This window comes from Drosophila tropicalis, unplaced genomic scaffold (assembly GCF_018151085.1).
Source record: "Drosophila tropicalis isolate 14030-0801.00 unplaced genomic scaffold, ASM1815108v1 contig_878, whole genome shotgun sequence".
In the NCBI taxonomy this organism is placed as follows: Eukaryota; Metazoa; Arthropoda; class Insecta; order Diptera; family Drosophilidae; genus Drosophila; species Drosophila tropicalis.
Genome location: NW_027173374.1, coordinates 11,364,782 through 11,380,590, shown reverse-complemented (window position 1 = coordinate 11,380,590; position 15,809 = coordinate 11,364,782). Strand labels below are relative to the sequence as shown.

Genomic DNA, 15,809 nt, shown 5'->3' with positions numbered 1-15,809 from the left:
TATAGAATTCATTTGGGAAAGGTATTTCCGTTTTTTTTTTTACACAAAGCAGAAATAAAACAGCACATTATTGTTTTAGTGGAAACGTCAATTTAGTTGAATAAGTTTTGCTTAAGAAAAGACCCTCATATACACATAGATATAGTTGTATAAGTATATATACTCATTGGCGATATCAAATCAAAAGGCTTATTCGCCGCCGTTCCCCAGGAACTCGGTTCACGATGTCACACAATGATGAACTTAGCCTAATTTGTAAAATGATAACATACGTGCTCCAGATATTTCATGGGTATTTTTTTTGTTTGTTTGGGGGGGATGTTGGGTGGGTGGATGAGAAAATGATTGATTAATTCACTTTATCCAACGCAATACGGATGTGGCTGCCATGCGAACCATTGCAATAGTTGATTGCTGGGCCCCAGCCGGCATTAGATTGGGCTCAGCTAACTCGGGCTGCGGTGTCAAGCTGGGCACTGCCTCCCAATCCAGGCGCAATGAGTTCTCATCTGTGGATGATTATAGGTATGTATTTATAGTTATAATTTTCTTAATCATAGTGTTATCATACCTTCAGATTCCGATTCCGTAGCCGTTTCTATGCCAATTAAAAGAGAGTCCACAGATCTCATTAGGGGCGCATTATTTACATCTAAATGGCCATATCGACCCAAATCACTGCGCTCGAGATCAAGTATGGCCAGTATGTTTTCCAACGTGTGTTGCTCATTCAGATCACGCAGTTTCACTTGCTGCGTGTACGCCAGATACATAATATTGTTATTGACGCGCGATACTTTTCGCAGGAACTGCTCTTCATTGAGAAGTTTGCGACAAAAGTCACCATAGGCAATCTTTTGCGGTAACCGTACGTTTAAGTAGAAGCTAAGAAGTTGCGTCAACTGAGCCGTGTATGTGAGGGCGCCCACAATGCGATATGCCTCAAAACGACTTGGTGTAATCTCATTGGCTGTTGTCTTGGGCACATCATCTTTATTGTCCGCCAACCAGTCTAGGTAAGCTGTATAGTCCCCGTTCGCTGGAAGTGATGGACCCACAATACGATATTGCACTTCGCTAATGCCGCTGCCATGGAACACCCATTTGCCCCTTATATAGGATGTGTTTTTGGCTTCGGCCAGAGCGGCAATTGTCTCAGCCTCCTCACTGCGTTCGTTGCTCATCTTGCGATGCTGTTCATCACGAAGCACCACCTCGGTTATGGGGAAAATGTACGTAACCAACTGCTGAATGTCTCGACGTGCCGCTTGCTTGATATTGTCGATAAGACCCAGATGTGTCTCCCTCAGCTGTTCGATTTTCTCTATGCGATCGAGTACATAGTCCTCCAGATGCTTCACCTTATTAGGATATTTGGGCAAATTTTTACGCTTCTCAGCATTGGCTCGACGTAGTTCGTCCCGCTGTTCGCCTAGAGCCACCAACCGTTTACCTTTGTTTGCAATCAGCTGTTGGAGCAGCTCCAGCTGTTTACGCTTAGCCTTGATGGCCATAATGCGATTCTCATTCGATTTATGTTGCTGGATAAGGCGCTCATATTTGCTACTGACAGCCTTCAGTCCAGCCTGTATAGTTATATATTTTTGTTGCTTCTCGGACAAGCTGAAAGAAAAGAAACAACATACATGCATACATACATGACTAATTCATCATCATCATGTGGATTTACCTTTCGACTTCATCGCTAGTACTATGTGTAATGTTACCATTTTTAACACAATTTCTACAATGATAGCGACGCTGATGCTTGCAGCATAAGGGACATCTGGTGGTGGTGGCTGTTGTTGTTGTTACTGCTGCAGCTGATGCTGTTGTTGTTATCCCCGTCGCCTTTGTCTTTACGTTGAAATTCGTATTCTTATTTTTTGTGGAGACATCGTCATCGTCTTCATCGCCATTGGTTGAGCTGCTGGAGATTTGAAAATTTTCTGGTGCCTTGGAGCTTTCACTTTCATCGGAGCTAGAGGTATTTGCCATTACAAGCAAAACATTGCATTTGCATTAATTAATTTGTTGTTATTTTGCCAGTTTCTATTTTCTGCGTAAATGTTGACAGTGTTGTGAAGTGCGTTTGGCTTCAGTGTTGCAAAACTCGCTATTTTGCCAGGGCTGCAGTTTTCCAGTCACGGAATTTCTCCCGGGTAATTTTGAATGATTAAATAAACTCAAAGTCGCGGATTTATTTATTGTAAATATAAACACTAAACAAAAGAATATATTTTAAGACACATTAACAAATTGATATGTTTATACATACAAATAGATTTACCAAACGTATAGATTGGATTTATTTGTATTTTGTTTGTTTTATTCATATGGGAGAATGGAGAAATTTAACTAAAATCAATAAACACATAAAAACTTAATTTGACTGAATTCAATTTTCAAGTTACTAATGTCGTTTTATTTTCAATAGAGATTTCGTTAACCCAATATATTAATTAACTAGAGTGTCTTTAGACCAGGGGCAGCATTAAAGCAGCCTAGTTTCAAACAAATCATTTTTTAATTTCGATTTTTTCACTGTAGTGCGCTTAATTTCGGAGGCAGGGATAGGGGACCGAGACAAGCTGTCCATAAAGTTAATTTTAATAATAAACATTGCATCTACTTGGCGGCCGCAACAGCCTTTCCAGCCTTGCCACCGAGCACTTTAAGTGCAGCCTCTGTAACATCATGAACACGGGGTAAAGCATTCAACTCGAGTGTTTTGGCATAGGGCATGGGTACATCAACACCGCAGCAACGCCAGACTGGGGCATCTAGTTCGAAAAATGTTTGATCCTCCATAATGCGGGCACAGATCTCAGCACCGACGCCTGCAAATGAATACTCATGAAATCTCTTAACCAAATCATTAAGATAAGTTCTTACCATGCTGGGGCCAGCCGTTCTCAATGGTGATCAGGTGATGTGTCTTGCGGACAGATGCAAAGATGGTTGCCGTATCCAGCGGACGAATGGAACGAAGATTGATTACCTCAGCTTCGATGCCTGGATGGAAATACAGTTTGACAGTGTACTTTTTATTTAAGTTGATTGTTATTCTCACCTTTCTTGGCCAGCTCTGCGGCAGCAAGCAGACCGGTTTCCACCGCCTTGGAATGCGCCACAATGGTTATATCCTTGCCGGGCCTCATGATTTTCGCCTTGCCAATGGGCACAACAAAGTCTTTATCGACCACTTTGTCGTCCACGGGGAATGCAGTACCGTACATGAGCTCATTCTCTAGTACGACTACTGGATCGGGATCCCGAATAGCAGCCTTAAGCAGTCCACGAGCATCTTCAGAGTCGTAGGGTGAAACAACCTTCAGGCCGGGGCAGTGTGCGTACCAGGCAGCGTAGCATTGTGAATGCTGTGCAGCCACACCAGAGGCAGCTCCATTTGGGCCGCGGAACACAATGGGTACATTAACAGCGCCAGCCGACATGTAGAAGGTCTTGGCTGCCGAGTTAATGATCTATATGGAAATAAATTTTATATAATAGATGCAAGTTAAGTCTAGGACACCTTTTTGTCCTCCTCCTGAATGCTCCCCTCCTTTTCTAGCCATAGACCAATTTAAGTTAGCCTTAATAGAGTTTTTATTTGGGACCAACTGTTTACTTAATGCCTAATTTCTGTTTAATGACAAATGCGGGCAATCGTCGTCCTTTCCAAAAGCGTGGAAGCGGTTTCTCATTAGCCTGCCTCAATACGTCGGCCACATACTGCTCGGCACTGAAGGACTCCGCTTTCTTGATCTGTGACATTAGTTGCGCTTGGAAAGCCTTCTCTTTGCGCATTTCACGACGCTGACGCACTTTAGCCCATTCGAATTTCATCTTGCGGCGCAGTTTCTTCAACTTGTGCTTCTTCATCTTGCGACGTCTTATGACAATTAGACGAGCTGCTTCCATTTTGTCGGGTTTGCTTTTATCCAAAGGCGGTGAGATTATCTCTCCCAATTTTGGCTTTTCGAGAATTTCATTGATTTCGGTTAGCCAAGTAGAGCGCGGGCTTTCAATTATCTTACTAAGTGAAGGCATCTGATCACCAATGGTTGGACGTGGTGCTCTTAAGTACTTGGCCTGCGCATAATTGGACAATATGGGTGGGATTTAATTAGTTGAGTAACATTTGGATTTTGTGGCAGGGCAGGAGCCATCTGAAACACCCATATTATCCCATTACGCGTATTCCGTGTCCCCATTATAAGGCTGTGAACTTGAATTGGTCTAATCTCAGGTAGCTAGGTAAAGGGGCAGGCACAATAAATTGGAGATTTGCGTGTTTTTTTCGTTTTTGTTTTGGCAATGAGATAATATGAGTAGTTAGGCTACTGCCCTGAGTGTATGGGAGGAAAAATAGGTAGGCAACAATAGCTTACATGATCTATAGCCTGCATGGCAAAGTTGAAGGTCATGAATTCGCAAACGGGACGCAATCCAGCCATGGCAGCTCCGACAGCAATACCAGCGAAACCCATTTCTGTGATTGGTGTATCAATGACGCGTTTGTCTCCATATTTCTTCCACAATCCACGTGATACCTGCAAAATTAAGGTAAGAAAAACGGTTCAAGTAAAATCTATACATGTATTATATTTATATGCGTAAGTGTTATCAGTTCGCCGGTCACTCACAGACATTCCCTCTTTGCATGACCCCAGCCAAAATTGAAAGTCAATCACGCACCTTACACTATGCGAAGCGTAATCAAAATTAAATTATTGCCCTTATCAGCAGCGGTTACATTGCCCACGCAATGGGCAATGCTTATGCCTCACTGCATCAGCTGTCATCAGGCAACTGTCACTTTGGGGGGACTGATTACGTAAACAATGCGGCTCAACCTTTTTTTTTTTTTTTTTGCTTTTTTCTTACCTTGTATGCACCATCGTATTGAGCCACTTCCTCACCAAGTATGAAGACGCGTTCATCGCGAGCCAATTCATCGTCCAGGGCGCTATTTAACGCATCCCGAACCGTTAATTGCTTGGTGGCCAGCACCTTGGGACTGGTGGAGAATGTACGCTGAACGGCGGCGCATGCTGCCTGTGTAAGCTTGGAACGCAACATCTTCTTGCCTTGCTAGAGTGCCTTTTGTCGCAACGTTTATTTGTTTGTGGTTACAGCTACTGAATAGATTGACCGAATCACTATTAGATAATATTAAAAATAATGGAAAAATATACCCACCGACTAACGCAAGTGTCAAAATGAGCTGTTTTTGCTGTTCAACACTGGTCATATACGGCCCTTTCCTGCACTAATTGAAAAGTAAGGGTTGTCACCTAGCATTCGGTGAAATGTATTTCAAAATTTTATTTGTAAAACATGAAAAGGGTATTAAGGAGTATACGTGGCATGTGCAAATGGCATAAAGCCATCAGAGATATAACTAAGATTTGGATTTCTCCCCTGCCTCCAAAGTCCAAGTATTTATTGCCATGTCGTTTGAATTACATAGAAAACGGACAGGAGAAGCATCGCGATGTGGTACAAATCAAGGATGCGGTGATGGTTTTGCTGTACAATAAGTCCCGGAATAAGTTGGTGTTTGTGCGCCAGTTTCGAGCAGCTGTATATCATGGCGTTATGATGGGAAATAAGTTAAAAGTTCCCGAGGGGGAAGTCGATTTGCAAAAGTTTTCGCCCGATTTAGGCGTTACGTTGGAATTGTGTGCAGGGTTGGTGGACAAAGATATGAGTCTCGAAGAAATAGCACGAGAGGAAGTGCTTGAAGAATGTGGCTACAATGTGGACGCAGCATCCATGCAGTTGGTCTACAAATATAGATCTGGCGTAGGCACCTCTAGTGGCGGTTTGATATTATTCTATTGTGAGGTATGTGATGAGCAGAAAGTGTCCGAGGGAGGTGGTGTGAATGATGAGTTGATTGAAGTGGTGGAGTTATCCATCAACCAGGTAAAGCAAATGGTAAAAACATGCTCCAGCTTTAATGGCTCGCCAAGTGTTTTTGTTGGCATTCTATGGTTTTTGGCAAATTTTAAATTCAAGAATGCCGCCAAAGTTTAAATAGTATGACCATGTATTTTTTGTGTGAAAATATATCAAATTGAGAGCTTACCTGGTCACACAGTTTTTTATCTGGTATTTTTGAGTTCAACCACTACACACTGCCAGCTGTTTGGTGTCAAGTTTTTGTTGTTGCCCCGCTCCCGTTCGTGAATCAGCTGAATAGCGTTATTATTTTTACATTTTCTTATTATGGAAAATATATCAAAAGTTTGGATGGGGCCACTGCCGGCGGACTCCCCATACGTGAAGCCATTTCGCTTGTATTACATTCAAAATGGAAAGGAGAAGAACTGGGACTTGCTGAAAGTTCACGATAGTGTGGCAATTATTTTGTATAACACCAGTTCCAAGAAATTGGTTCTGGTGCGCCAATTCCGGCCAGCTGTTTATCATGGAATTATTACTAGCGAGCAAGGGAACTTTGATAATGTCGATCTAAAAGCATTTCCGCCCTCACTCGGTGTGACCTTGGAACTGTGCGCTGGTATTGTAGACAAGTCAAAGAGCTGGCAAGAGATAGCACGAGAGGAGGTCCTAGAAGAGTGTGGCTATGATGTAGCATTGGAACGTATTGAAGAGGTTATGGTCTATAGGTAAAAACCATGAGGCTGGTAGTCCAAAATAGATGGCCTAATATTTCTACTTGCCCTTATAGATCTGGCGTAGGTTCCTCAGGAGCCAAACAGGCTATGTACTATTGTGAAGTCACCGAAGCAGATCGAGCGACAGTCGGCGGTGGGGTTGAGGATGAAATCATTGATGTCGTGGAACTTCCATTGGACGAGGCTCGTCGAATGATTCAGAAAGGGGCCCACAACAATAGTCCGCCCAGCTGTCTAATGGGTCTCATGTGGTTCTTTGCTAACAAAGCTCCAGCTAATGTATAGACACTGAGATAAAATCTAAACACACTCCAAACACACATACACAGATAAGATACAGCACTAGCCAGTGATAAGCTGCGGATTACTATCAGCTGCCTTCATACTCTTTCCAATAGCCTCCCGAGTCTATGTAAATGTTATATTTTCTTACTTGAGAATAAACACACATACATTCAATATTGATGCGAATTCGGTCAAGTGGATGACTCCCACTAGCAAAGTGCATAAATCGCATATAAATCAAAAGTGCATGGGAGAGAGGGAGAAAGAGACCGATACTAGATCCACACCAAGATCGAGCGGCGGCGGCTGCTGCTGTTGCAGCAGCAGCATCTAAACAAGTTCCGATCTCATGCCTCGGATTGGGCAAGCCGCATTTTGGGGGCCCCTCTGTCAGGCAACGTGTTGCTCAGCTCAAGTTACTTATTTATACACGGCCAGGCATTTTAGCTGCTGAAGTTGCTATTCCCGTGGCTCTGTCGCTGTCGCTGCCGCCTATGCATCTTCACATCTCTCCATCAACCCATGCCAAACGGAGCCGAAGTTCAGCAGTGGCGTGGAAATTTATTTGCTTCAAAGCCATGATTTGGCAATATTTCAACATTGTAATAGAATTTCTTTTCAGCCTTTTTCAAAAAGTTCGACTTCCTTTAAGCATGTGCGTGTGCTGCAGATAATCAAGGCCAGGTCCAGACTACCATACCCCCCCAAAAAAACCCCTAACCATGCTTCAGGCAAAAAAAAAGGTTGGGTCTTTGTTGTTGTTGTTTCTTGCGTGTTAACCTCATGTAAATTATGGACGTACACCAAAAGAAGAAGACGAGTGTTGAAATTATATTTAATTTGCATATGTGGACGAAGACGCACGAGGCAAGAGCAAGAGCAAGGCACTCCGAATGGCGATTGGCGAAAGGCGAACGGCAGGTAGCCATCGATATGACGCACTGCCTCAACTCTCAAGGGAAATGCAAATGAGTTGCGGGAGTTTTGTCTTTTATTTGCATCAGGTGTAATCTGTTGACAGTATAAGAATTAGTCATGCTTCGGACCAATGAATACGAACCAGGCACATGGTCAAACCCTAGTGAGTTCCCATTGAAACTATTTTTCCAAAAACTCATTGCCAGTTCCTTCCATTATCATTTCCTTATTCTATGAAATTCTTTATTTTGCTTGGCCATTTAATATTTTTTTTAGACAACGTAATTGGAATTTGTAATTTTTTATATCCTTTCAATGGAAAAATGAGATAAAACTGAGTCGCACTCAATTTCAAAACTTTTCAGATTGAAATTTTGAATGTTATTTTCTTAATTTTGAATCTTTAGAATTGTATAGAACTTCAATTCATTCAAGCACAGATTAATTTTCTTAACTAATACTAATTTTCTTGATCTATACACCAAAGAAAAAGAAAATTGATGCCGTCGACGTCGTCTGGGTCGAGCCGTATCCCCAAAGCGATTTTCTTTTGATTTGTCTGGCGACTGTTCGCGCTTCAGCATCATGGTCGTCGTCGTCGTCTATCTGTCGCCTGTCAGTTTGCTCCCGTTTGAAGAAGTTCCAAGCCATGGTGTGCTCCCCAAGGTGTTAGCCAACGTTGAGGTTTGGAGAGTTGATTGCCTTTTTGCCTTTGCACCGTTGCGCAAGCGGAAAAGGTCCAAAGATCTAGCAATTATTTCATAATCACGTCCCAATTTATGTTTCAGAGATTGCAATTTCGAATCAAAGCTTCTTTTTCTATTCCTAGGATGAATTGCAGCCCGTTGTCCGTTGCCCGTTGTTGATGCTGCTGCTGCTGCTGCTAATGTTGCTGCTGACCTCCAGTGGCCGTTTGGCTGAGAACTAAATCGCAAAATGGCGTCTGCACTTGGAGCACTTGGAACTGCACTGTAGAGTGGACGGATCAAGAAATCGCGATCATGCGAAAATTAAGTGCAGCCAGGCAACAATCATAACAGCAACAATAACAACAACAACAACAACGAGAAATTACCTGCAAAACAGTTATGCCTGTTGCTGCTGCTGCTGCTGCTCCAACTGATCCAACTTCTCTGCTGTGGCTGCTGTGGAGCAATAATGAAATTTTTTTTATCGGATTTGATTATAAGTTGGCCCAGGTCTGGCCACCCCGCCGTCCGTAATCTGCCAATAAGAAAAAAGTAACCAAGGTAGGTAGGTAGCTGCTGATCTTAGGGAGGGAGGGTGGTAGGTAGGGGAGTCAAGAGGAGTGTGGGGCTCATTGATTCCGCTTGCCTCCCGAACCGTCGTGATGCACTTTAATGAAATGAAATCTTATACTATCATGAGCTGCATGAAACTGCCAAAGCCAAGCCATAGTCACAGAGTCAGAGTCAGAGTCAGAGTCTCGGTACTCTGCCTCTCTGCCTCCGCTTGGCTTTGGCCACTCAAAATGTATAATTATCTGGCGGTTTTATCCGTTTGCCAATATTAAATTTCTCATCACGCCCAGACGGGGGCACCAACTTCCATTGAGGGAGTGAGCGAGATAGCCCAATTGGTGAGCCAGAGAGCCAGTCAAATGCAGTTGCTGCTGCTCGGCTTTGTGGATTCTGAGCGATGCTGGAAGCTTGTGGTGGTGCGGGTACTTCATGGGCACGGGCGCCGTCAAACAATTAATAAAAGGCCAAATGTCTGCAATGAAATTTATGCCGCTGCCGCTGAGTTATAGTACAGTAGAAGGAAGCCTTTTTGGGCTGTCGAGCTTGGTGAGCTTAAGGAAAAGGAAAAAGTCTTTCGGCTTTGCCGTCATCATCAGGCAAGAAACTTTCTAAAATCGATGCCACCGTTGGATTCGAGTCCCGGGCGTTGTCGCCCCACTCACTGTCAGTCGATGCACCTTGCTCTCAGATTCGAATGCTGCAAGGTGCAGCTAAAGACAAATTAAGCAAAAGATTAAAACAATGCCAACTCGGGAGAAAGATTATTTTAAGTAAAAGGTCGAAGCCTCTTATTTTGGAATCTCAAAGGCAACATGAGAGAAAACCAAAGAATTCAGAAAATATCACTCATACGACATGGTGCGGGCCATTGCCTTTCATTACCATTGGATTTGGATTTGATTCGCCAATGCAAATCCTTGAAGGTCTTTACTTATCGAATATATTGTGGAATCTCATATTTCTAGTAACGTGTCCTTTGAAATTAATGCCCATATAATAAATTTATGTAATGGGAATTCCGATCGAAGTAGATGGCCTCCTTTTTCCTAGCAAGGAAAAGCATTGGTTCCATTGAGTGCAGTGGACAAGAAGGTGTATTAATTAATTAATTTCTGAGGTATAGCCTTATCAAGAGACGGATAAAAATATTCTTGCCACGTCTGTAACTCTAAAAACTTGATGAGAAAATTTCAATTGGGTTTCGCCAAATGTTAAATCTAGATATCTAGCCTAGTCTGGTCTTTGCCATTAAGACATTTTAATTAACCTGACATTGGACGTGTTGCCACGTTAATTGACATTTGGCCATCGCCAGCAAAGTGTCAACAAATATTTTTGGCCAAATGTGTATAATTGAAATTATGTCATAAATGGCTAAAAATGCAATCGACACACATTAAAAGCCATGCCGGCTAAAAATGCAATCGACACACATTAAAAGCCATGCCAGATGGCGAAAAAATTTCACACTCTCCGCTTTTGATTTGGATTTGATTTGATTTATGACAGGCTCCGGCCATTGTCCATGCAAGGAAACTTGCCACAGACGCAACTTCAACAACGGCAAACCGCAAGAAGATAGAGTTGCACCTGCAATTTGATTGATTTGCGACTTGTCGAGCAATATGAGGTGGAAAATTTAAATTCGCAGACTTGGCTCTTTGTGGCTCTTTGAAATTGGCTCTTGTTTTACCTACCCATGTACAACTCTTCTCTAACTCTCTCTATTTTTCTCTGTTGGGCTGTTGCTTTCTAAGCCAGGTTTTTCTCTTACTTTTTTGGTAGTTCTCTTAAATGTTTGTTAGAAATGTGCTCCGCCCCCTTTTTTTTTTGGTCAAAGTCGTGCCAAATCCACATAGGTACTTGGATCCGTTCGTGAAAGTGACAAAATGGGGATTTGGATGACTATTGGTAGGCAATTTATGAGCCAACTGGGTGGTCCTTGGAGTTGAAATTGAGTTTTAATTAAGGAGGCGTCTCATGGTATGAAAATGTTAAACTGAATTGGGTCCGACATGATGCCGCTAATGATAATCGGCAGCCACATTAAAAGTCAAAGTCAAAATCAACAAAGCCAACCGAGATGAACTAAACGAGATGCCGATAAGGAATACCAATACCAATCATGACTTGGAACAGACCCATCGAACATACTGACCGCAACAACTTTGTTGCTCCATTCCCCCTCCGATCCCATTAAAGTTGTTGAACTTAACGCGAAATCTTGTTGCTGGCTCTTCGGAATGTCCATGATGTCCATGATGGCTTCGTATGCATTTTGGAGGATTTCTGTTGAGTTCAGTTTTTAGCTTCAACTTGAGGTTGAGTTGAGTAAGCGCGGCCATCGAACGATCTCTGTTTATCTGATTTTAATTAAACGGCATCGCATAATAAATTATCTTCATTAGGGTTTCTCTTCCTTCGATTTCTCCTCATCTTCTTACCCCCGACTTGATCTTTAACAAGGCTCTGAAATCGTATCGGTTTGTCTCTAAGACTAGGCTGCCAAAAAAAAAAAAAAACTAAACCTAAAAATTAGGAAGCCTCTTTTTTTCCCCCCCAATCTACAAGAATCATATATCAAATCAGTGCTCCATCCATAGACTGTGCGCGTGTGTGTGTTCTGTTCCAAGACTCATGTTCATTAATGAAAAACCGGACCAACTGTCAACCAGATTCTGCAAATCATTCGACGGCTGTGCGTCGTTGACAGTTGGGAAAAGCGCCGCCGTCATTGGTGCTGCCGGCGCAGACTTCTCTCTACCCCAGTATTGGGTTAGGAAAAATCAACACATGCTTAGATAACGATAAAAAATGAACACAAAACTTTGATTATCAACGACAGTTTAATACTCTATGTAGGCTAAACTATCCGTTAAGATAAGGACGATTCCACAAGTCTTTTAAGACGTCTAATCTGAAGAGGTACCGAATGCCATAACTCCGGATCTCGCACTTAACTCGCCGGATGTTAAGGACTCTGTGAATGACTGAGTTGGGTAGCTTGTTTCATTATTCGTATCCCAATACAATTAAGAGGTAACTGTGTTTAAGAACAAGTTAGTCAGTATAAAAAAGTTCATTATTTAAGGGGCAGATCTGAAGATTATCTGTTGGGACAATTATACATTAGAATTTGTTCTGTCACTGTTACTGGTAAACCAATTTGATTAATACCTATCGAATTGACCAGGCTTAAACGGGTTTATTATTAGATTACCATCATGTCGTACCATCAATTGGTTCCATTATGACCAAAGAAGCATGAGATTTTGTTCAGAAGCTTACTTCGGTAGCTCAATTAATTCAGAACTTAAGATTTCATAGAACTTAAGTCGCTTTAATTTAAAGGGTATTAAAAATAAAAATAAATAAAACAAAAGAGTTAAAAAATACAACAACAACAAAAAGCAGTAAACTGGAAGTGGAGCAGAAACCGGTTGGCCAGTTGGGCATCTGATTGACGAGCTGCGTACCTCAAATGTGCAGTCAGCACGCACACAAGTGCGTATTTTGCTGTGTGTGAGGCAGACCTGACTGAAGCTGGATCTTTGAGTTGATGGAGAAGGAGAGGAGGGGGGTGGGGGGGGACTCATCATCAATAATGGTAACCAAAGGAAGCGCATGTACATGTCCATGTTGCGCCTTAATGATCTTGAAATCGAAGTAACATTAGCATTGAATGCAGTCGCAGCAGCCGCAAAATGTTTCAATTATTTGTAAGCGACCAACAACAACAACAACACTAACAACATCAACCTGGCAACAACAAATTATGAATAATCGAGTTCATTAATCAAGTGTTAATCTTCATGCATGGCCCGCCGCATTACATAGCCAAAAGCACCAAAAAAAACTACATACATATGGAATCAACTCCAGCCTCCATCCAACACTCACTCATCTAAGCAGAGCCAAAAAGTTCGAATCAACGAAATCTCTAATTTATTACTTTTCTAGCATTTTGCTAATGAAGACATAAAAACCGCAATCAAATTAAATAGTTTCGTTCATGGGAACGAAATGTAAAAAGGTTTAGGGGGTTGGGGCACCCGTTACCTTAACCAACTAACTTGGCCAGAAAGAAAAAAAAACAATTTCCCCGGGCCCAGGCACATCGGACAAGGCCAGGCCATGCCGTCTAAAGTGGAACTAACATGTTTCGGCGCCCATAATGTATCTAGGGACGCCCTTCTTTAAGCTAACATAATTCTAGCCAGACATATTTTAATTTAAAGAAAATATATATAAGAACAAAAACCCCTAAAAACTGGATAAAATAATCGTTTATAGAAAGAATTTGTTCATGATTTGTGGCTATGATTAATGATTAAAGTGTTTCTTCATGGAAGTAAGTCTATTGTATTTTTCTTAGACAGTTTTGAGTTGGAAATCGTTTGACTTATATAAAATTTTAGTGAGTCTGTGATTCTATTTTAGTTAATTTCATTCAGAAGACTCTCTATGTCACCTTTGTCAAAAAGAGAGAGAGAATGAAATTATCATATTGGATTGACCTTAATTGTGTTAAATTCATCAAAATTAAATTGTACCGGTTAGGGTGTAAGGGCACGCCCCATTTGTGGCAGCTTCCAAATTTCGCAAAAATCTTTTTGGCTTACCTTCCGATTATGTCTTGAGCTGATCTCTCTCTTTCAGATCTTTCTCTTTTACCCTAACATACTTATTAAGGCAGCATAAACCCAAATTAAATTGTCGAATTAAGGTAACAGTTTAAGGCGGCCAACGGCCAACAGCCAACGGCCAAGAGGAAGTGGAAGAGATATTAAAAAAATACTTATAAATTTAAATTAAAACATACACAATAAAATGTAAATCTTGTGAAATAATAAATGTCGGCGAGGCGACTCTAAATGGGCCTAAATCCCCGTACCAATGGCACAAAATGGAATTAAAGAAGCATTCAGATCAACATCAGCCACAATTTGCTTCTTTCTGTTGTAGCAAATTATATGTTATATGCTCGGATACCCCAAAAGTTGCGAATTATGTATGTACACACATACATCCATACACATGTATGTATGTATGCACATACTTATGGGGCAAGTGGATCGTCTTTGGGGCTCGTGTAGAGTAAAATATGAATTACGCATGCTCTGGCCCGGCTCTGGCCAGGAAATTAAGTTAAAAATAAAACTCAAGTTGAAGACCAACTCGAAAGGTAACAAAAACATGCAGCTACAACTACTGTACAAAAACAACAATAAAAACAACATCGAAAAACAACAGAAACAACAACAGAAACCAAAAATTTACAAGTCACTCACACACAAAGACATGGGAGTATACCCAAGTACATATGGACACGGGGCAGAGTTCCATGGCAAGTTAAAGACACCAACTGGAAGAATCGACTAGGAGTTATCCTAGAAGGCATGGCAGGAAGAAATGGGAAGGATAACAAGCCAAAAGTGCAAAGACTGTTCATTCCGATTTGGAAGGAGAAGTCAGCATTTTATGGATTTTATATGTATCTTATCCGTATTTCATATGACCTTATATACTTACACGTTTGCCCCTTCGATTACAGGGTATAGAAATCAAATTAAACTTCTTACAGATTCCGCGCGGGCCTTGGTACTAACAAATATAAAAAAAGCTCACAGAGAGTCCAAGAATCGGAGCACAGAAAAAACACATAAAACAGGAGTATATACAAAAGTTAGGGGCTAGAGATGGTCGCGTGAGTCAATTTCATCTAAAAACACATTTGAAACTCATTTTCAAGTTTGAATGTTCAGAAAACATCAAAATTTTAATCGAATTCAAAGATGTTGAAATAGATCAAGCGATTTTCGAAGGGTTACCAACTCCTTAAAATATTTATATTATATTTAAAATAAACAACATATAAGTAAGAACATCTCCTACTAAATTTCCAACTATTTTTTATGATATATTATAATTTAATACATGCAATTCTTCATTTATTTCTGATCCTGATCCTATGATTAAATTTAAATTCAATTTTAACGGTATTACCGATAAGTTAAATAAATTAAAGTTGTACAGATTTGACATTAACTTATTGAATTGCATTTTTTTCAGTTGTGTGTGTGTGTGTGTACAAAAAATCCATCGCTAGGCCAAAATCCAAAGAGAACCCAAAAGGGGACCCAGCACAAAACATTTGTGAGTCGAGCAAATAACACTTTATTTCATTCATTTAACAGGTTTCATTTATGAGCGAAGCAGCAACAAGAGCAACAGCAACAGCAGCACCCAAAGGCAGTCCGTCTCCGTCTGCGTCAGTCAGTCAGTCAGTCAGGCAGGCAGTTAGAGGCCCAATGGTCAAGCCCAAGTTGGTAGATAGAGGCCCCAGAGTCAGTGCCAGACTAGGTAATGTTCCCACGAAACAGGTTGTGCTTGGTCCTGGCTCTCGTGCAGCAACTGAAGCTGCGTCTTCGACTGCGCTGCAACTGCAACTGCGACAGAGGCTGAAGTGTTGCGCGCCTTCGTGCATGGCCGAGAGCTATGGGCCACTTTGGCTTTTGACTTGCTTATTTTTTTCGTTTCGTTTCGTTTTTTTTTACAGCTATGCACACGGCTGCTTTGAGAGAGTATATTGCCATGGGCAAGGCAAGTCAGGGCTGCAAGTTGCACCTGGACTGAGCTTGGTGCGCGTTGCGGTGTTTTTTCAAATACTAAAAATCTCTGTGCACAATTATAA

At 41.5% G+C, this 15,809-nt stretch overlaps 4 protein-coding genes across 7 annotated transcripts in view; 2 read left to right on the top strand and 2 right to left on the bottom strand.

Annotated features, from left to right (window-relative positions):
- Positions 1-67: 67 nt before the first annotated feature.
- Atg14 (autophagy related protein 14) lies at positions 68-2,092 on the bottom strand. The gene is made up of 3 exons (XM_068301121.1): positions 1,691-2,092; positions 572-1,623; positions 68-509 (listed from the first exon to the last, which is right to left on the bottom strand). The coding sequence occupies exons 1-3, from the start codon at positions 1,996-1,998 to the stop codon at positions 355-357; spliced, it is 1,515 nt and encodes a 504-aa protein (XP_068157222.1). The 5' UTR covers positions 1,999-2,092; the 3' UTR covers positions 68-354.
- A 305-nt stretch (positions 2,093-2,397) lies between these two features.
- The window catches only part of Pdhb (Pyruvate dehydrogenase E1 beta subunit), a 63,444-nt gene continuing 50,032 nt past the window's right edge, over positions 2,398-15,809 (bottom strand). Inside the window, exons 1-6 of one of the 4 annotated variants that reach the window (XM_068301122.1) lie at positions 5,206-5,274; positions 4,891-5,144; positions 4,395-4,556; positions 3,074-3,485; positions 2,896-3,015; positions 2,398-2,840 (exon numbers count right to left, since the gene is read on the bottom strand). In XM_068301122.1, coding sequence (XP_068157223.1) covers positions 2,629-2,840; positions 2,896-3,015; positions 3,074-3,485; positions 4,395-4,556; positions 4,891-5,085 — 1,101 coding nt within the window. In that variant the 5' untranslated portion in view covers positions 5,086-5,144; positions 5,206-5,274 and the 3' untranslated portion in view covers positions 2,398-2,628. Of the gene's footprint in view, positions 2,841-2,895; positions 3,016-3,073; positions 3,486-3,591; positions 4,096-4,394; positions 4,557-4,890; positions 5,145-5,205; positions 5,287-15,809 lie in introns of those variants that run through there. The other 3 variants (XM_068301123.1, XM_068301124.1, XM_068301125.1) reach the window with 3 other exon arrangements.
- Positions 5,276-6,179, top strand: LOC137585372 (uridine diphosphate glucose pyrophosphatase NUDT14-like). Its single transcript, XM_068301126.1, has one exon. The coding sequence runs from the start codon at positions 5,344-5,346 to the stop codon at positions 6,043-6,045; it is 702 nt and encodes a 233-aa protein (XP_068157227.1). The 5' UTR covers positions 5,276-5,343; the 3' UTR covers positions 6,046-6,179.
- LOC137585373 (uridine diphosphate glucose pyrophosphatase NUDT14-like) lies at positions 6,159-7,109 on the top strand. Its single transcript, XM_068301127.1, has 2 exons — positions 6,159-6,641; positions 6,704-7,109. The coding sequence occupies exons 1-2, from the start codon at positions 6,238-6,240 to the stop codon at positions 6,933-6,935; spliced, it is 636 nt and encodes a 211-aa protein (XP_068157228.1). The 5' UTR covers positions 6,159-6,237; the 3' UTR covers positions 6,936-7,109.